Source organism: Thalassophryne amazonica, chromosome 19, assembly GCF_902500255.1.
Source record: "Thalassophryne amazonica chromosome 19, fThaAma1.1, whole genome shotgun sequence".
In the NCBI taxonomy this organism is placed as follows: domain Eukaryota; kingdom Metazoa; phylum Chordata; class Actinopteri; order Batrachoidiformes; family Batrachoididae; genus Thalassophryne; species Thalassophryne amazonica.
Genome location: NC_047121.1, coordinates 9012481 through 9035047, shown reverse-complemented (window position 1 = coordinate 9035047; position 22567 = coordinate 9012481). Strand labels below are relative to the sequence as shown.

General features: G+C 42.1%; 1 protein-coding gene across 1 annotated transcript in view; it reads right to left on the bottom strand.

The window, feature by feature from the left end:
• babam2 (BRISC and BRCA1 A complex member 2) overlaps window positions 1-22567 on the bottom strand; it is a 256454-nt gene that overhangs the window by 16363 nt on the left and 217524 nt on the right. The window contains 1 exon segment of the mRNA XM_034195366.1: window positions 19710-19815. Within this exon segment, the coding sequence (XP_034051257.1) occupies window positions 19710-19815 (106 nt within the window).

Below are 22567 nucleotides of genomic sequence, written 5' to 3'. Positions count from 1 at the left end.
TGTTATGTCTAATGGCTGACTCCACTGCAGTGATGTAATCTACTGTTGGTATATGTTTAGGGGTCACTGAGAAATTTAGTCCTTTATCGAGCACAGCCTTTTCTGTCTGTGTAAGAACCTTGTCGGAGAGATTCTTCACCTAATTTTCCCTGTTGTCACTAATTTGCCTGGGTGTATCTTTATAACTACCCCCACTTTTTGTGCCTTTTCTGCACAAAAAGGTTGTGAAACTTCCTGATTTGCCGCTCCTTACTTTTTAAATGCTCAGACATTTGAATTTTAACTATGAACTTTGTGATCTTATTATGGGCCTCTTCCCACACTAAAGTTTCTAAGCTTTTGTGAAGACTATCAAGCTCATTTTGGAGGTCTAATATTTTAAAATGATCCTTCTAATTCTAAGACCCAAGATCCTCCTCAGGTAACTGTGCTGGATCTTTTCTGCTGTGTCACCCGCTTCTAGTGCCTTTTGCTTCATGCATTTGGGAATAACGTTGTTTTGTTTGCATCTCAGGTTAAATCTTAAGTGGTTTCTAAAGTTAACTATCTTTGTAGCAGTCTTTTCCAGCTTACGTACCAGTGCCAGGGCCTCATGCCCACAGTTGGTCGCAATGTTTCTGTGAAGGCTCTCAGTTGTCCTGTATTAATGGCACCTGTTGGAACTCCTTATCTGTAAAAAAGACACCTATCCGCAGCCTCAAACAGTCAAACTCCAAACTCAACCATGGCCAAGACCAAAGAGTTGTCAAAGGACACCAAGAAGAAAACTGTAGACCTGCACCAGGCTGGGAACTGTGAATCTACAATAGTCAAGCAGGTTGGTGTGAATAAATCAACTGTGGGAGCAATTGTAAGAAAATGGAAGACATACAAGACCATTGATAATCTCCCTCGGTCTGGGGCTCCACGCAAGATGTCATCCCTTTGGGTCAAAATGATCATGAGAACGGTGAACAAAAATCCCAGAACAACATGGAGGGACCTGATGCAGAGAGCTGGGACCAAAGTAACAAAGGTTACACACTACGCAGAGAGGGACTCAAATCCTGCCGTGCCAGGCATGTCCACCTGCTTAAGCCAGTACATGTCCAGGCCTGTCTGAAGTTTGCCAGAGAGCATATGGATGATCCAGAAGAGGATTGGGAGAATATCATGTGCTCAGATGAAACCAAAATAGAACATTTTGGTAAAAAGTCAACTTGTTGTGTTTGGAGGAAGAAGAATGCTGAGTTACATTCCAAGAACACCTGTGAAGCATGGGAGTGGAAACATCATGCTTTGGGGCTGTTTTTCTGCAAAGGGGAAAGGACGACTGATCCGTGTTAAGGGAAGAATGAACGTGGCCATGGATCATGAGATTTTAAGCCAAAACCTCCTTCCATCAGTGAGAGCATTAAAGTTGCAACATGGCTGAGTCTTCCAGCATGACAATGATCCCAAACACACTGCTCGGGCAATGAAGGAGTGGCTCCGTAAAAAGCATTTTAAGGTCCTGGAGTGACCAAGCCAGTCTCCAGACCTCAACCCCATAGTTTTGCCCAGCAACAGCCACAAAACATCACTGCTCTAGAGGAGGTCTGCATGGAGGAATGGGCCAAAATACTAGCTACAGTACAAACCTGGTGAAGACTTACAGGAAATGTTTGACCTCTGTTATTGCCAACAAAGATTATGTTACAAAGTATTGAGATGAACTTTTGTTATTGACCAAATACTTATTTTCCACCATAATTTACAAATAAATTCTTTGAAAATCCTACAATGTGATTTCCTGGATTTTTTTTCTCATTTTGTCTCTCATAGTTGAAGTATACACACATTATACACTTTTCTCAAACAGGCATTAACATTTTCTCACTTTTCTCTCCTGTGTTAACACTCTATTTTTTCTTTTGGGTGAGAAGATTATAAACGGACACACGCAGAACACAATGCGCATGCCCTTCGCTCACTGCCTCTGGGGGTACGGATGCGGGACCCGCAAAAAATCCAAGTCATGGCCACGGAGCTCTGCGGGTGCGGTTACCGAGACCATGCAGCGGGCGCTGTGGATTTTTCCGCAAGAAGTGTATCCTTGCGGGATGCCAGAGCGCTCCACATCAAAACAGCGAGCGTAGTCTCTGGACCTGTTGTCAGAGTTGGCCGCAGCTCTGCACAGCAGACAGGGGGGCGGTGTGAGTGGCCACTGCAGCGTTTACCAAGCCCGCAGACTCAGGTCGCGAAAGGTGATCCGCGTTATAGCGAGGGACCACTGTATATATATATATATATATATATATATATATATATATATATATATATATATATATATATATATATATATATATATATATATATACACGAGGTCTGTGAGAAAAGTAATGGACCTTTTTATTTTTTTCAAAAACTATATGGATTTCATTCATATGTTTTTACGTCAGCCAAGCTTGAACCTTCGTGCGCATGCGTGAGTTTTTCCACGCCTGTCGGTTGCGTCATTCGCCTGTGGGCAGGCTTTGAGTGAGCACTGGTCCACCCCTCTCGTCGTTGTTTCATTGTGAGGAAATGGCGGAATGATTTGGGCTATTTTTCCATCAGAATTTTTTCAGAAACTGTTAGAGACAGGCAGCTGGAAACCATTCAAGCCCAGCTCTCCACAATTTCTCTTATACTCACTCGACTGGTAACCACTGAAAGCCAAGATAGGCATGTCCCAACTTGTTCTCTAACACTCCGAAATGGAGGTGTTCCTTTCTCTCGCTTCATCAGCGAATCAGTCGTGATGCGCGAAGCCTCCGCGCGGCTTTCCATGACAAAATCTCTTGTTAAAAGTGAAATCTGCCGGAAAATGGCTGATGTCCAGCACTTGTGATAACCAGAGAAATTGCACACGATGGTCCCAGCTCCACACAGCCATCCATTTAGAAATGATGTGGTAGTTTCTGCCTCTAGATGGCGGCTCGAAGCGCGGCGCACTGTGCGCCATTGTGGGCCATCCTTAAAGCTGTAGTAACACTCCTTATTCTCTGTGAAGCCCGTAAAATTTTCACCGAAAGCCAGATAAATTTTTTGAATGGTTTCCAGCTGCCTGTCTCTAACAGTTTCTGAAAAAATTCTGATGGAAAAAAAAAAGCCCAAATCATTCCGCCATTTCCTGACAATGAAACAACGACGAGAGGGGTGGACCAGTGCTCACTCAAAGCCTGCCCACAGGCGAATGATGCAACCGACAGGCGTGGAAAAACTCACGCATGCACACGAAGGCTCAAGCTTGGCTGACGTAAAAACATATGAATCAAATCCATATAGTTTTTGAAAAAATAAAAAGGTCTGTTACTTTTCTCACAGACCTCGTTTATATATATATATATATATATATATATATATATATATATATATATATATATATATATATATATATATATATATAAAAGAAATCATGGAGGGGTCTGAAATTTTCATCTTAGGTGCATGTCCTGTTCCGGAGCACAGCGGTGTTTTGCTGTATCTGTTAATTTTGGCTCTCTGTTGGGACTGTTTACACAGAGACTGCTACCTGCTGCTTTGGACTTTGAACTAATAGTCTTTTTCAAGACTTTTTACTTTTTTACCTTTTTTTTTTTTTTTTTTTTTTTTTTTTTTTTTTTTTTTTTTTTTTTTTTTTTTTTTACTTTTTTACTTGACTCTACTGGTGGTCGGCTCTCACTGCGGTATTGTATCACTTCTTGTTCCGGAGCACAGCGGTGTTTTTCTGTATCTGTTAGCTGTTTGATCTGCGCAGTTAGATTGATCTAGTTATCTAGATTACGATTTGTTTCCCAGTGTAATCTTTACGTGCCTTAACTAAAGCACTCCTTCTGCTGAATCACCTCTAAATTATTTACACATTATTCGCTTTGCGTGTTTTTAGGAATCCGCTAGCTTAGCGTAGCTACTAGCTCTTAGCCGATTTAGCATGGCGGCTTCTCCTGTCTCTCCCGCACTTTTCTGCTCTGGGTGTGAAATGTTTAGTTATTCCTCGGCCTCCTTTAGCAGTAATGGTACTTGTAATAAGTGTAGCTTATTCGTAGCTTTGGAGGCCAGGCTGGGCGAATTGGAGACTCGGCTCCGCACCGTGGAAAATTCTACAGCTAGCAAGGCCCCTGTAGTCGGTGCGGACCAAGGTAGCTTAGCCGCCGTTAGTTCCCCCCTGGCAGATCCCGAGCAGCCGGGGAAAGCAGGCCGACTGGGTGACTGTGAGGAGGAAGCGTAGCCCTAAACAGAAGCCCCGTGTACACCGCCAACCCGTTCACATCTTTAACCGTTTTTCCCCACTCGACGATACACCCGCCGAGGATCAAACTCTGGTTATTGGCGACTCTGTTTTGAGAAATGTGAAGTTAGCGACACCAGCAACCATAGTCAATTGTCTTCCGGGGGCCAGAGCAGGCGACATTGAAGGAAATTTGAAACTGCTGGCTAAGGCTAAGCGTAAATTTGGTAAGATTGTAATTCACGTCGGCAGTAATGACACCCGGTTACGCCAATCGGAGGTCACTAAAATTAACATTGAATCGGTGTGTAACTTTGCAAAACAATGTCGGACTCTGTAGTTTTCTCTGGGCCCCTCCCCAATCAGACCGGGAGTGACATGTTTAGCCGCATGTTCTCCTTGAATTGCTGGCTGTCTGAGTGGTGTCCAAAAAATGAGGTGGGCTTCATAGATAATTGGCAAAGCTTCTGGGGAAAACCTGGTCTTGTTAGGAGAGACGGCAGCCATCCCACTTTGGATGGAGCAGCTCTCATTTCTAGAAATCTGGCCAATTTTCTTAAATCCTCCAAACCGTGACTATCCAGGGTTGGGACCAGGAAGCAGAGTTGTAGTCTTACACACCTCTCTGCAGCTTCTCTCCCCCTGCCATCCCCTCATTACCCCATCCCCGTAGAGACGGTGCCTGCTCCCAGACTACCAATAACCAGCAAAAATCTATTTAAGCATAAAAATTCAAAAAGAAAAAATAATATAGCACCTTCAACTGCACCACAGACTAAAACAGTTAAATGTGGTCTATTAAACATTAGGTCTCTCTCTTCTAAGTCCCTGTTGGTAAATGATATAATAATTGATCAACATATTGATTTATTCTGCCTAACAGAAACCTGGTTACAGCAGGATGAATATGTTAGTTTAAATGAGTCAACACCCCGAGTCACACTAACTGTCAGAATGCTCGTAGCACGGGCCGGGGTGGAGGATTAGCAGCAATCTTCCATTCCAGCTTATTAATTAATCCAAAACCCAGACAGAGCTTTAATTCATTTGAAAGCTTGTCTCTTAGTCTTGTCCATCCAAATTGGAAGTCCCAAAAACCAGTTTTATTTGTTATTATCTATCGTCCACCTGGTCGTTACTGTGAGTTTCTCTGTGAATTTTCAGACCTTTTGTCTGACTTAGTGCTTAGCTCAGATAAGATAATTATAGTGGGCGATTTTAACATCCACACAGATGCTGAGAATGACAGCCTCAACACTGCATTTAATCTATTATTAGACTCTATTGGCTTTGCTCAAAAAGTAAATGAGTCCACCCACCACTTTAATCATATCTTAGATCTTGTTCTGACTTATGGTATGGAAATAGAAGACTTAACAGTATTCCCTGATAACTCCCTTCTGTCTGATCATTTCTTAATAACATTTACATTTACTCTGATGGACTACCCAGCAGTGGGGAATAAGTTTCATTACACTAGAAGTCTTTCAGAAAGCGCTGTAACTAGGTTTAAGGATATGATTCCTTCTTTATGTTCTCTAATGCCATATACCAACACAGTGCAGAGTAGCTACCTAAACTCTGTAAGGGAGATAGAGTATCTCGTCAATAGTTTTACATCCTCATTGAAGACAACTTTGGATGCTGTAGCTCCTCTGAAAAAGAGAGCTTTAAATCAGAAGTGTCTGACTCCGTGGTATAACTCACGAACTCGTAGCTTAAAGCAGATAACCCGTAAGTTGGAGAGGAAATGGCGTCTCACTAATTTAGAAGATCTTCACTTAGCCTGGAAAAAGAGTCTGTTGCTCTATAAAAAAGCCCTTCGTAAAGCTAGGACATCTTTCTACTCATCACTAATTGAAGAAAATAAGAACAACCCCAGGTTTCTTTTCAGCACTGTAGCCAGGCTGACAAAGAGTCAGAGCTCTATTGAGCTGAGTATTCCATTAACTTTAACTAGTAATGACTTCATGACTTTCTTTGCTAACAAAATTTTAACTATTAGAGAAAAAATTACTCATAACCATCCCAAAGACGTATCGTTATCTTTGGCTGCTTTCAGTGATGCCGGTATTTGGTTAGACTCTTTCTCTCCGATTGTTCTGTCTGAGTTATTCTCATTAGTTACTTCATCCAAACCATCAACATGTTTATTAGACCCCATTCCTACCAGGCTGCTCAAGGAAGCCCTACCATTATTTAATGCTTCGATCTTAAATATGATCAATCTATCTTTGTTAGTTGGCTATGTACCACAGGCTTTTAAGGTGGCAGTAATTAAACCATTACTTAAAAAGCCATCACTTGACCCAGCTATCTTAGCTAATTATAGGCCAATCTCCAACCTTCCTTTTCTCTCAAAAATTCTTGAAAGGGTAGTTGTAAAACAGCTGGCTGATCATCTGCAGAGGAATGGTCTATTTGAAGAGTTTCAGTCAGGTTTTAGAATTCATCATAGTACAGAAACAGCATTAGTGAAGGTTACAAATGATCTTCTTATGGCCTCGGACAGTGGACTCATCTCTGTGCTTGTTCTGTTAGATCTCAGTGCTGCTTTTGATACTGTTGACCATAAAATTTTATTACAGAGATTAGAGCATGCCATAGGTATTAAAGGCACTGCGCTGCGGTGGTTTGAATCATATTTGTCTAATAGATTACAATTTGTTCATGTAAATGGGGAATCTTCTTCACAGACTAAAGTTAATTATGGAGTTCCACAAGGTTCTGTGCTAGGACCAATTTTATTCACTTTATACATGCTTCCCTTAGGCAGTATTATTAGACGGTATTGCTTAAATTTTCATTGTTACGCAGATGATACCCAGCTTTATCTATCCATGAAGCCAGAGGACACACACCAATTAGCTAAACTGCAGGATTGTCTTACAGACATAAAGACATGGATGACCTCTAATTTCCTGCTTTTAAACTCAGATAAAACTGAAGTTATTGTACTTGGCCCCACAAATCTTAGAAACATGGTGTCTAACCAGATCCTTACTCTGGATGGCATTACCCTGACCTCTAGTAATACTGTGAGAAATCTTGGAGTCATTTTTGATCAGGATATGTCATTCAAAGTGCATATTAAACAAATATGTAGGACTGCTTTTTTGCATTTACGCAATATCTCTAAAATCAGAAAGGTCTTGTCTCAGAGTGATGCTGAAAAACTAATTCATGCATTTATTTCCTCTAGGCTGGACTATTGTAATTCATTATTATCAGGTTGTCCTAAAAGTTCCCTAAAAAGCCTTCAGTTAATTCAAAATGCTGCAGCTAGAGTACTGACGGGGACTAGAAGGAGAGAGCATATCTCACCCATATTGGCCTCTCTTCATTGGCTTCCTGTTAATTCTAGAATAGAATTTAAAATTCTTCTTCTTACTTATAAGGTTTTGAATAATCAGGTCCCATCTTATCTTAGGGACCTCGTAGTACCATATTACCCCAATAGAGCGCTTCGCTCTCAGACTGCAGGCTTACTTGTAGTTCCTAGGGTTTGTAAGAGTAGAATGGGAGGCAGAGCCTTCAGCTTTCAGGCTCCTCTCCTGTGGAACCAGCTCCCAATTCAGATCAGGGAGACAGACACCCTCTCTACTTTTAAGATTAGGCTTAAAACTTTCCTTTTTGCTAAAGCTTATAGTTAGGGCTGGATCAGGTGACCCTGAACCATCCCTTAGTTATGCTGCTATAGACGTAGACTGCTGGGGGGTTCCCATGATGCACTGTTTCTTTTTCTTTTTGCTCTGTATGCACCACTCTGCATTTAATCATTAGTGATCGATCTCTGCTCCCCTCCACAGCATGTCTTTTTCCTGGTTCTCTCCCTCAGCCCCAACCAGTCCCAGCAGAAGACTGCCCCTCCCTGAGCCTGGTTCTGCTGGAGGTTTCTTCCTGTTAAAAGGGAGTTTTTCCTTCCCACTGTAGCCAAGTGCTTGCTCACAGGGGGTCGTTTTGACCGTTGGGGTTTTACATAATTATTGTATGGCCTTGCCTTACAATATAAAGCGCCTTGGGGCAACTGTTTGTTGTGATTTGGCGCTATATAAAAAAAATTGATTGATTGATTGATGTCCACTGTGAGAGACATGATCCAAACCCCCCCCCCCCCCCCCCCCAAAAAAAACTAAAAAATCTGGAAATTACAATGTATGATTTTTTTTAATAATTTATTTGCATGTTACTGCTGCAAATAAGTATTTCAACACCTGCCAATCAGCAAGAATTCTGGCCCTCAAAGACCCGTTAGTCTGCCTCTAAACAGTCCACCTCTACTCCACTTAAAAATTCCAAATTAGAAGCACAGATTTGAGGCTGTTAGCTGCATAAAGACACCTGTCCACCCTACACAATCAGTAACACTCCAACTACTAACATGGCTAAGACCAAAGAGCTGTCCAAAGACACCAGAGACAAAATTGTAGACCTCCACAAGGCTGGAAAGGGCTACAGGGCAATTGCCAAGCAGCTTGGTGAAAAAAGATCAACTGTTGGAGCAATTATTAGAAAATGGAAGAAGCTAAATTTCAATTTATTTCCTTTATATGAGGTCTGTCCAAAAAGTATCGTACCTTTTTATTTTTTGCAAAAACCATATGGATTTGAATCACGTGTGATTGCATCAGCCAAGCTTGAACCTTCGTGCGCATGCGTGAGTTTTTTCACGCCTGTCGGTTGCGTCATTCGCCTGTGAGCAAGCAGGCTTTGTGTGAGCACTGGTCCACCCCACTCATCAGATTTTTATTGCGAATAAATGTCTGAATGATTTGGAGCTTTGCTGCATCAAATTTTTCCAGAAACTGTGAGAGACCTCCAGGTGGACACCATTTGGAAAATTTAGATGGCTTCCAGCGATGATTTTATGGGGATTACACAGATTAAGGAGTGCTCAAGCCGGTTTAAAGACCGCCCACAGCGTCTGAGCACGGCGCGCTCCAAGCGCCGAGCGACAAGCTCAAACCCCACTCAAACAACCAGATCATTTCTAACGTGAAGGCTTTGTTGATCCGGTACGTCGTCTAACTTTCACAAAAAAGGCAGAAGGCGTGGACATCAGCACTTTTTCGGCACATTCTACATGAAATTGTGCATGAGCTGGACATGCCCCAACATGTCCTGTGAGGCTTCAACACGGCGTTACTTTGCACCATGCGGCTTCGCCGCGACGCGCGGAGTTCCTCTGCTCCTCTTTCCATGACAAAAACTCCTGTAACAGTGGAATGTGCCGTTCATTTCTAAACTGGACGCTGTCTTGATCTGGTATGTATGTCGTCTGACTAGCACAGGAATTGTGGAAGACGTGGACATCAGCACTTTTTCGGCACATTGAGACAGACGTGCGGAGGAACTCCGCGCGTCACGGCGGAGCCGCATGGCGCAAAGCACCGCCGTGATGAAGCCTCACAGGACATGTTGGGGCATGTCCAGCTCATGCACAATTTCTCGGATACTCACACGACTGAAAAGCAACCGGAAGCCGTCTGAAAGCCACCTGAAAGCCATCCTGTGAGACCAACACGGAGGTGGTTTTGTCCCGCGCCATGAGCGGCATGGTGGCGCAATCCTCCGCTTCTCTTTCCATGAAAAAAACTGCTGTAACAGTAGAATGTGCCAAAAAAGTGCTGATATCCACGCCTTCTGCCTTTTTTGTGAAAGTTAGACGACGTCCCGGATCAACAAAGCCTTCACATTGGAAATGATCTGGTTGTTTGAGTGGGGTTTGAGCTTGCCGATCGGCGCTCGGAGCGCGCCGTGCTCTCACACACTGTGGGCGGTCTTTAAACCGGCTTGAGCACTCCTTAATCTGTGTAATCCCCATAAAATCATCGCTGAAAGCTATCTAAATTTTCCGAATGGTGTCCAGCTGGAGGTCTCTCACAGTTTCTGGAAAAATTTGATGCAGCAAAGCTCCAAATCATTCAGACATTTATTCGCAATAAAAATCCGACAAGAGGGGTGGACCACTGCTCACTCAAAGCCTGCTCACAGGCGAATGACGCAACCGACAGGCGTGAAAAAACTCACGCATGCGCACGAAGGTTCAAGCTTGGCTGATGCAATCATACGTGATTTAAATCCATATGGTTTTTGCAAAAAATAAAAAGGTCCGATACTTTTTGGACAGACCTCGTATAGCGCCAAATCACAACAGAGTTGCCTCAAGGCGCTTCACAAAGGTAAGGTCTAACTAAACATGGCTGTCAATCTCCCTCGGACTGGGGCTCCATGCAAGATCCCACCTTGTGGCGTATCAATGATCCTAAGAAAGGTGAAGAATCAGCCCAGAACTGCACAAGAGGAGCTGGTCAATGACCTGAAGAGAGATGGCACCACTGTTTCCAAGGTTACTGTGGGTAATACACTAAGACGTCATGGGTTAAAATCATGCATGGCACGGAAGGTTCCCCTGCTTAAATCAGCACACGTCCAGGCCCATCTTCAGTTTGCCCATGACCATTTGGATGATCCAGAGGAGTCATGGGAAAACATTAGTGGTCAGATGAGACCAAAATAGAACTTTTTCATCTTAATTCCACTCGCCGTGTTTGGAGGAAGAAGAATGCTGAGTACCATCCCAAAAACACCATCCCTACTGTGAAGCATGGGGGTGGAAGCATCATGCTTTGGGGGTGTTTTTCTGCACATGGGACAGGACGACTGCACTGTATTAAGGAGAGGATGACCAGGGCCATGTATTGCGAGAATTTGGGGAACAACCTCCTTCCCTCAGTTAGAGCACTGAAGATGGGTGGATGGGTCTTCCAAGATGACAATGACCCGAAGCACACAGCCAGGATAACCAAGGAGTGGCTCCATAAGAAGCATATCAAGGTTCTAAAGTGGCCTAGCCAGTCTCTACACCTAAACCCAACAGAAAATCTTTGGAGGGAGCTCAAACTCTGTGTTTCTCAGCGACAGCCCAGTAACCTGGCTGATGTAGAGAAGATCTGTGTGGAGGAATGGGCCAAAATCCCTGTGGCAGTGTGTGCAAACCTAGTGAGAAACTACAGGAAATGTTTGACCTCTGTAATTGCAAACAAAGGCTACTGTACCAAATATTAACATTGATTTTCGCAGGTGTTGAAATACTTATTTGCAGCAGTAACATACAAATAAATTATTAAAGAGAGAGAGAGAAGGAAGGTACTGGGTGTGACATCTGGACAGTGGAAGTAAAACATGGAGACTTGGTGGTGAAACGAAGATGTTCAGGAAAGTATAAGGAGAAAGAGATGGGTGAAAAAGGTAAAGGCATGAGGTGACAAGAGAAGTGGCAAAGGCTAAGGAAAAGGCACATAGCGAGCTGTACAATAAGTTAAACACTAAGGAAGGAGGAAATGTACCAATTGGCCAGACAAAGGGGCTGTGCTGGAAAGGATGTGCAGCAGGTTACGGTGATAAAAGATGCAGATGATAACGTGCTGACAAGTGAGGAGAGTGTGTTGAGGTGGAGGGAATATTTTGAGAAGCTGATGAATGAAGAAAATGAGACAGAGAAGGCTGGATGAAGTGGAGAGAGTAAATCAGGCAGTGCTCAAGCTTATTAAAGATGAAGTGCAGAGGCTTGAAGAGTGGAAAGGCAGCTGGTCCAGATGACATTCCAGTGGAGGCATGGAAATGTTTGGGAGAGATGGGAGTGGAGTTTTTAACCACAATGTTTAATCTTTTAAATCTTGGAAAGTTTAAGGATGCCTGAGGAGTGTAGAAGTGTTGGCTCCTATTTTTACGAACAAGGGTGATGTGCAGAGCTGCAGTAACTACAGAGCCATAAAGTTGATCAGCCACAGCATGAAGTTATGGGAAAGAGTAGTAGAAGCTAGGCTTAGAAAACAGGTGAAGATCTGTGAGCAGCAATATGGTTTCATGCTGAGAAAAAGCACTACAGATGAAATGTTTGCTCTAACAGTGCTGATGGAGAAGTATAAAGAAGGCCAGAAGGAGTTACATTGTGTGTTTGTGGATTTAAAGAAAGCGTATGACAGGGTGATAAGAGAAGAGTAGTGGTATTCGATGAGGAAGTCTGGAGTGGCAGAGAAGTATGTGAGGGTGGTACAAGGACAGTGTTACAGCAGTGTGGAGTAGGAATGACAGATTCATTCAAGGTGGAGGTAGGATTACATCAAGAATAGGCTCTGAGTCCTTTCTTTTTTGCAGTGGTGATGGACAGGTTGATGGACAAGATCAGAGAGGAGTCTCCATGGACTATGATGTTTGCAGATGACATTGTGATGTGCAGTGAGTAGAGAACAGGTTGAGAGAGCCTGGACAGGTGAAGATATGCTCTGGAGAGAAGGGGAATGAAAGTTAGCCGGAGCAAGATCGAGTACATGTGTGTGAATGAGAGGGAGCCCAGTGGAATAGTGCGGTTACAAGGAGTAGAATGATTAAGGTAGATGAGTTTAAATACTTGGGGTCAACTGTCCAAAGTAATGGAGAGTGTGATAGAGAGGTGAAGAAGAGAGTGCAGGCAGGGTGGAGTGGGTGGAGAAAGGTGGCAGGAGTGATTTGTGACAGAAGGACATCTGCAGGAGTGAAGGGGAAAGTTTACAAGACAGTAGTGAGACCAGCTATGTGTACTTAATGTTGTTGGTGAAGGAATTATTAATTCCAGTTTCTTAATTTAACACTATGTGAAATAAGTAACAATTGGAGCAAACAACTAATCAATGCAACCCCGTGAATAATTTGCTTTTTGTGATTAGAGAAGAAAGACTGGTGTATGAATACAAAAAAAAAAAAAAAAAAAAAAAAATCTAATCTTTCTGGGTCTATCGGATTCTTAAACACACATTCAAACCTGATTTTATGAGTGATGCAGACACCAAGTGCTGCCACCACCATGCAAAAATCACACTCTAATTCACAGCTGAGATATGTGGCGGTGCTGGTTGTGTCGACACAGTTCCAGCATCTGGAATTAGTGGGAGGAAATAATTGATGGTGTTAAATGATTGAAAAGAACAAATGACTGCTGTGTATGAATTACAAATTTTCAAGAAATGTTGTCAGACACAGCTGTGGGTGGAAACTGTGTTGTTTAAAGCTGTTGACTGGTAACTGTTCATTGTTTGAGCATTTTTCACTATTTTTAAGCTTGACTATCTCATATAAATGTTAACCTCGATGAAAAATAACATACAATACTCTCATCATTTAGTGACAACTGAAACTCAAACAAAATCACAGAAGTGGAACTACACACCCAGACCAGGTACTATAACTTACAACACAAAAATGCAGTGATATTGGAAAGCCAATGAGTAACTGGAACATAGATTTAATTAAATTCTGAGCAGCAGGAGGTGATGGAGATTGGTCAATAAAAGGCTCCAGCGACTTAATAAAGAAGCAGAGGTCCAGTGTTTTTCCCCGGCCAGCAGCTAAATGCAGGTACGGGGATTAACCCTGAAGATTAACCCAGCAACTTCAATCCAACATCTACGGAAACGACAGCAGTAAATCAACCAAAAGTTTGGAGACAGGGGTGTATCTCTTTGGGTTTACCCCAAACTCAGAGTAATGTCCCATGTTGAACAGCAGTGACGTGTGGTCAGGGGGAGGTACGGCCTCACCTGTCATCATGGAAAGAAAAAAAAGTAAAATGAAAAAAAAAAAAAAAAAAAAAAAAAATTAAATAAATAAATGGGTATATTTATTCTGGCATGCTGTGCAGTCAGACTGTCTCACTGTCTCTCTGTATGTCGCCATTAAAAGGTCAAACTCTTTGTATGAATTTAAATTCCATAGTTTAGCTGATGTACATAATGTACAGTGTTTTTTGTCAACAGCTGTAAGTGTGTAACATGTTTCGTGTGCTGAGTGATCAGAAAATGGTTGCAAAAAGGCACCAGGTGAGCTACGCAGTTCTCCTGCCGCATGGTAGGGGGCACTAGTGATCCCAGGGATTCTTCTTGCAGCAACTCCTCAGCTGCAGAATAAGTGACAGGAAGTTACAAGAACAGCCGTTCATTTATTTTTTACTCTCGCCTGGACTTTATTTTCAGAATGGAGGATTACATATCCAAACTGATACAATTTTCTAAACTGGACTTTCAATCAAAGCAGGAGGTAATAATTAAAGGAAGACCAACGCCAGACCTAAAAGGTTTGCCTCAGACATAGTGGAACACACATAAAGTCTGTCTGTGTGGACGTCCAGCAAGAAACTGCCTTTTTCTGCCTGCTTTTCTCAACCTGTGACAATGTCTGGACTCAGATGAGATATTGTGACCTGAAGAATTTACAAAGAAATCTCATCAAACACAAGGGGTCGACCACTCACATTCAAAGCCAGAAAATGCTCAAAATATAGAGTTGGAACAGGACTGATGAAGGACGACTGTTTTCCCTGGCAGTGATCTTCACTGAGACAGAGAGACTTTAAAACTTAAAGAAGATAAGGAAGACTTCTACAAGCAAGTCATCAATGCTTTTGTTCAGAAGGAGCGGCACATGGACTTCATTTATAAGTAAAGGTAAGACCATAACAACATTTTTTTAATTAAATGTGCTTTTTTGTGTTCTACAGTTTGTATGTGTAATGAATGCTGATATGAGATTTTAAACATAACCTATTAATTGCTGCCAATCAAGCGGTGAATAAGCTACTCTGTGTGGTTTATATGTTTATAAATCTGATTGTGATGAAGTCAGTGCCTCACCAGCCATCAACCTCACTGCACGTCACTGTTGGACAGTATGAGGTTGTTTTTGAAAGCATGAAGAGGAACGTTCTGCACATGAAGTACAATTGGGTACACTAGTGGTTGGACATTTACATGCACTTATTATGGGCATGAATCTCATGGTGATGTTGGGCTTTTAATGATGCCCTTGAACTGTTCATTTGAGGAGTGGAGTGACTGTACAAGATACATGATGAATGATTAAAAAAAGAAGAATTGGGTGCACAAGTCTGAATTTATTTGGGATATTTTCTAATCCACACAGGGGTAAAATTATACATACAGGTTCACATATACACATACATTCACTTAAGTCTTTTGATAAGTGGTTCTGAGGGTTCCACGAGTGCTGAATGAAAAGTAATGCCTCCATTTCTTTTTTCGTCAACAGTTGTCAGCACTGGCGTAAAACAGGTTTTAATACACTCTGTTGCTTCCCCTCTACAATCCAAGTTAGCGGTAAGGTATCACGGTAAAAGGTTGCTTTGTTATTGTGGCAAGAACGGAACCCCGTGAAGGAAGCTCGTCACTAGCTTGTAAGCAAAGAGCTGTCATTGAGATCTTGTCAGCAGAAGGTGCTGCTCCAGTGGAAATTCAGCAAAGAATCCAAATAGCTCAATCCGGTCCTCAAGGACCCCTGAACCTGCACATTTTCCATCTCTCCCTGCTGTGCCACAAGCTGGTTTATGGTAATGGGTGTGCTGATGTTAGCACTGGATCCACAGATGCAAAGATGGTGAAGCTGGAAGAATGGATTTGTGTGACAAAGAGCTGAACGACCTCCACCACCAACCGATAAGTTTCACAAGAAATGAGTCAACAAACTGATTCTGGAGAACTGGCACATCACTCACAGAATTTCACAAGAGTGTCTGAGCCACATTACTGCATTGCTTGATTAACGGAAGATTTGAGCTTGTGTGCTTCCTGGATGCTCACGCCTGAAATGGAACTTCGCAGACTTGAAATTTGCCAACAACTTCTGTTGCATTATGAGACTAAAGGTGAAACTTTTCTCCACAATGTTGCTACTGCAGATGAAAACTTGGGTCCACCATTATTAACGCGAAACAAAACATCAAGTCCATGGAACATTGACACAAAAACTTGCTCCAGACGATTCTAAGATAAGATCACCAGTTCAATTAACTGCACATAAGTACAAGTTAGTCAGATGTGTCACCACTTTGTCAAGGTTTGGTTGAAGAACCAAACTGTCACCCACAGATGAGAGGAACTTGGTGAGGATGTTCAGAAACAAACCAGGAACCACCAAGGCTCAGGCCTGCCATGAACTGAAAACTGCTAGAACACCAGTGAAGCAACTTTTACATCACCATGGACTGAGAGGGTACTGATCAAGAAAGAAGCCTCTGTCCCAAAATTGACACCTTCAACAGACTGAAACTTGCAGCTGCCCACATGGACAAGCCAAATGTCTTCTGGAGAAATGTTTTAAGGTCATATGAGACAAAGATTGAGCTATTTGGCCACAATGACAAGAGGTATGTTTGGAGGAGTAAAAGTGAACCTATAGAACCTAAAAACACTGTACCAACTGTCAAGTATGGTGGTGGTAGAATCATGCTCTGGGGCTGTTTCGCTGTCAGTGGTACTGGTGCATTCCACAATGTGAATGGGATAATAAAGAAGGAAGAGTGCATGTCTTTTTCCTGATTCTCTCCCCTCAGCCCCAACCAGTCCCAGCAGAAGACTGCCCCTCCCTGAGCCTGGTTCTGCTGGAGGTTTCTTCCTGTTAAAGGGAGTTTTTCCTTCCCACTGTCGCCAAGTGTTTGCTCACAGGGGGTGGTTTTGACCATTGGGGTTTTTCTGTAATTACTGTGTGGCTTTTGCCTTACAATATAAAGCGCCTTGGGGCAACTGTTTGTTGTGATTTGGCGCTATATAAATAAAATTGATTGATTGATTGATTGATTGATTGATTGAAGAGTACCTGCAAATTCTTCAACATCACCACAAATCAACAGCTAGTCCCAAACACAGACAAACTGGGTTGGAAAAAGCAGGAATCTGGGATGACATTCCCAAAGCCTGACCTCACCCCTACTGAAATTTTGTGGATGATGCTGAAAAGCCTGGTTTGTGGCAGGAAGTCAACCAATTTAAGAAACTCTACCAATTCTGACAAGAACAGTGGTCAAATATTCAGCCAGACTACGTCTTGCAGCTGGCTTGGGAACGCCTTGGGGTTCCCCCAGAGGACAGCGTGGATCGGGAGGTCTGGGTGGCTATGCTTGAGCTGCTGCCCCTGCGACCCGACCTCGGATGAAGCGGAAAAAAATGGATGGATGGATGAGTCATTAATGATGTGTGCTGTACAGTCATTCCACCTTGGAATAAGAACAGTTCAAAGACAACATTAAAAGCCATGACATTCGTGTCCACAATGAGTGTATGTAACCCTCTGACCACAGCTGTATTTATTAACCACAGTAAACTAATAACTGAGGTTGGAGACCTGCTTTCTAAACACAAGGACCTTTTTGAAAGATAAAATGTTCTGTGTTCATGTTTGGCCCCGGAAGCTCCAGAATGCTGAATCTGGTAGGAAACATAAAGCATTCTCTGAAAATGGATTTGAACATTTTTATGTCTGGAAAGGAATAAGGTTATTGCTCGTATCCATTGAAATGGTCAAAAATACTGTTGATGTACTCAGCCATCAGGCCAGTAACACACAAATACACCACGAGCCGAGTGTAATGTTACAACCCCAATTCCAATGTAGTTGGGACGCTGTGTAAAATGTAAATAAAAACAGAATACGATGATTTGCAAATCCTCTTCAACTTATATTCAATTGAATACACCACAAAGACAAGATATTTAATGTTCAAACTGACAAACCTTATTGTTTTTGTGCAAATATTTGCTTATTTTGAAATGGATGCCTGCAACACATTTCAAAAAAGCTGGGACAGTGGTATGTTTACTGCTACATCACCTTTCCTTCTAACAACACTCAATAAGCGTTTGGGAACTGAGGACACTAACTGTTGAAGCTTTGTAGGTGGAATTCTTTCCCATTCTTGCTTGATGTACGACTTCAGTTGCTCAACAGTCCGGGGTCTCCGTTGTCGCATTTTCTGCTTCATAATGCACCACACATTTCCTTTTATACCCAATCATGACACTCACAATTAGTGTCCTCGGTTCCCAAATGCTTATTGAGTGTTGTTAGAAGGAAAGGTGATGTAACACAGTGGTAAACATACCACTGTCCCAACTTTTTTGAAACCTGTTGCAGGCATCCATTTCAAAATGAGCAAATATTTGCACAAAAACAATAAAGTTTATCAGTTTGAAGATTAAATATCTTGTGTTTGTGGTGTATTCAACTGAATATAGATTGAAGAGGATTTGCAAATCATTGTATTCTGTTTTTATTTACATTTTACACAATGTCCCAACTTCATTGGAAATGGAGTTGTACATTTCAAGTTCAAGTTGTCATTTCTACATAGAGTACATGGGAAAGAAATGTCCTTTTTCATGGTCCAAGGTGATGGCAGAGAATACAACAACAACAACAACAACAACAAAAACCCTGGATAATAAAATATAAACAGTAACAGAGACAGGAAAAGGTAAAACTATAAACAACATAGCAGGAATTCAAATATCAAAATACTTTTAAAACACTTTAAAAGTTAGCAACTAAACAGAATCATTACAATTTACATACTGTATTGTCTCTACTGTGCCGTCAGCTCCATCAGCAGTTGGACAGAATTTTTACAACCAAAATGGAGCTGAAACAAAACAAGTCAAGATGTGGACGACACTGAACTTTAACTTAAAGGATTTAACAAAAATATATCACATTAAGTACTGTAGAATTCTGCCATTTTTGGGGGGAAGCCAATGAGTAACTGAAGAGACTAAATAAAATAATTACTTTTTAATGCAAATCTTCACTTTGACAGCCAGTTTCCTTTAGAAAAATCATGGGATGGATACATTAACATCTCCAAGTCACTGACTATGTATTGGACTTTATTTACATCAATTATTAAGAAATACAGACAGTTTGGTGACTGTACAGTGAATCGGTCGGGATTCGACCCTCCTCAAACAGGATGCTGCAACTTAGCTACTTGGATGACTGTGGCATAAAACAGATAATTCCATTTTTCACACGAGGTCAGTTGGTGTTTGTGAACTTTTAACAAAAGAATATATTATTTGGAAAGGACATTTTTATGTTTAGTTATGTTTTTTCATTTTTACATGTGCACCAGCCTCACACACAACAAAGATCCAAAAAAAAAAAAAAAAAAAAAAAAAAATCACATTTTATTTTATTTCTTTGTCATTCTTCACCTGATTTTGACTCAACTGATTTTCATCAGTATGCTGGTTAGACTCGAGGTGAATCTGGAGAGATGGAGGAGCCTGTGTACATTGTGTGTGTTTGTGTGTGTGTGTGTGTGTGTGTGGGTGGGTGGGAGGATGGGCATCCTCCCCAAGGCAAATGGCACTGGCTTGCGTGTGTGCGTTACATCTCTACCTGTCAACCTGCTGAGTTCAAGGAGCGCTCAGACAGCCTATGGAGGTTGGCCAGTACGCCCACGTGGGCAGATGCCAGACACATGCGCATGAGTGCGCAAACATGAACACGCATGCACACACACAGCTTGACAAAATACATCCCTCAGTGGAAACACTTTGCTGCACAGAGGCTTAAAAATGTGCAAAAATGAGCTCTCACACAGACGAAGACAGAGCGCACGCTGCACCACAAGAGTTAGACATAAGACAAATACATTTACCTTGTTGGTGAGTAACTGGCACACTTGAGGGACGTAGTCAATGAGGCATCCTCCACTGGGGAATGCTGGGATATGAAGTGCAGAGGATCCTCCTAAAGCACTGAGCAAGTTAAAAATGCAGGAATTAGCACGTGAGTGCACATTTATCTGTATATATGAATTACAACTGCAATGAAACAATGATTTGATTCATTCAGTTGATGCAACTACATTCTGACAAACAGGAGGAGCTTTGCACAGACATCAGACAAAACGGAGGCGCCCATAGAAAGGAAGGTGTAAAAAGTCATCAACTGTATGTGGAAAGAAGGCACAAATCATCGAGCGTCGAATACAATTCAAAATGAAAAACACAGTGAACCTGACAACAGCTCTCCACCGCCTTGACACTTGCACAAATTTGATCCCTGCAATGGCATGCAATCTTGCGTGTCAATGCGTAAACTCACAGTAAACTATTGTAAACCGTGCACACAAATGGCACTAAATTTATGCATGCCCGAATTTTTAAACATTTCAAAATTTTCTGGCACTGTCACTGGCACACAACCTCGCACAGTTTACGCGCTGTTTATGGGAATACCTCGAGGAAGGTTAACAGGTTTACACATGCTTAATAACCACTTATAATGCTCATTAAAGCAGCACAAAGATTGTTGGTCATTGTTGATCATTTTAATACCAAAGTGGATGACTTCCACCTACTTACTAGGCCAGACTAAGCAGCCTGCTGGTATATCACGTCCTCTCAGGCCAAATAGCAAAGGTCACATCCAGGATTGTGCAAAAAGTTTATCACAATAGATACAAATACCCTGTTTGAGTTTATTTCCACCCCTTCATCAGAGGATCAACAGAAAATCTGATCTGAAATGTCCAAACAAATGAACAAAAAGAAAACAATCAAATGTGAGTTTGTTTTCTGTTTCTTAAAAGTAAAGAAATCGATCAGCAACATTTCAAACTTAATTTCTTTCTCAAAGTGCTGCCTGCTACAAGCCAACACAAACATACCCGTCGATGAGCCCTCATTAAAAAAATATTGCCAAAACCGATTTCATATATCACCCAATTGTCTTATAAACTGCAGAACACTTTTAATAAATTATGTAGCACTACACGTAATATTAATTATTAAATATCAAATCAAGCATTCTACTTATATATACTTATATATTCATTATTCCAAAGTAGTTTTGAAGGTGTTCATTGTTGTCTAAGTTTTTGTTATGTGTCGGACGCAGCTCGGAGAACCGACCAGCGTTTGAAGGACCCAGTATGGAATAAGCAGAGCACGGTACAAAGGCTAACTGAATTTAATACATAACAGTGATACAAAAAATACAAAAGAAAGTGCGGTCTGGCGTGGTGCGCTCCCAGCAGCGCTAACGGTCCGGAGCCAGAAGCTGTTCGGACCCAAGGACCCCGCCGACACCCCCCAGGTGGCCGCAACAAACCGAGTCTGTGAAAGAAGGAACCATTATGTGAGTCCACACTCTACACACAGAGAGAACACTTAAAGGTGTACAAACAGCAAACACTTCCTGGCTTGATTACTAATCAGCTTCCCAACCTGCAGGCATGGAACATCCAGTTCACAAAACTCCACTGCAGTGGAAGCCGATACATGACTAACATACAGCTCAATATAAAAAGGTGTGAGGGACACCACATTTACTAACTGTATAAATGTTAGTCACAAAATCTAACGTACCTCAGGAAGTGTGCTGACGAGCGTGAGACCTCACCCCCTCCTCTTTCATAGACCGTGCATCAAACCCTGGACGTTCTCTGCATCCACTGATGATGAGATGGCTCCCGAGACGACGATCTCACCCGTCTGGTCACAAGGTCGAGTCTCTGGCGAATACACACTGTGCACTCCAGTCTTAAATGCCACCATGTTCCAATCCATGCAGATGCACCACAGCTGTGAGTCCTGATGAGCCGCAGGTGATCAGCCTCAGGTGATCAGGGTGAGGTCCTGATAAACTCAGCAACACAGCCACTCAGTTCCAAATGCAAGCCACCTGGAAGGAAAAACAAAAGACAGAAACAAAAAGGCAGCCAGGCCCCCCAGCCATACAACAGTTTTAGGCACATTTAAAAATTGCACAGCACTGAATATTCATAATTAATTTATGGCTGCGACGCTATGCACCCTCCGATTCGCTGATAACCGGTCGGATATTTTCCCATATCGGATCGGTTTTCATGACAATCAGTCTGAAACCGTATTTTCTTTACAAACCAGAAGCTAAAAATGCGATTAGAAAAAGCAAGTCGGATATGAACATACTCCATAAATATCTAAACAGCATGTGAAAAAAAACAAACAGATTGAAAGCTAACCAGCTAACGACCAGACCATCTGTTAGCAAGGTCTTCATGGAGGTAAAGCGAACAAGTCATAAGACGAGCTGTCAGCAGCTTTCATATTTGGGAGACACTGTAAGTTTGCATGTTTCTATATATAATAGCCATAAAATAAACAAATTATTAACCTTACTTGTGCTCGGTCTGTACGGGGATATCAGACCTCCGTGTTTTTTGCACGGACAACACGTCGGCCTCATATTTCCCCGTACGGACTTCACAGTCGGTTAATAATCCTTTAGTATAAAGGGCGACTGAGAAGTTTAGAGCTTGCCTCCATCTTTTGCATTCTGAGAAAGCAATATTTCTCAATGTTGCACCCAGTGAGTCAAAACGTCACACATTCTCAAGAAATGTTGGTTTCTCAGAATATGCAAGATGGACAATCATGCCCTGCTTTTTCTGGCTCAGGTTCAAAACTTCTCATTCAACCCTCGTAGCTCTCACAGCGACGTTCTTGTTTGGTCTGAAAGTCT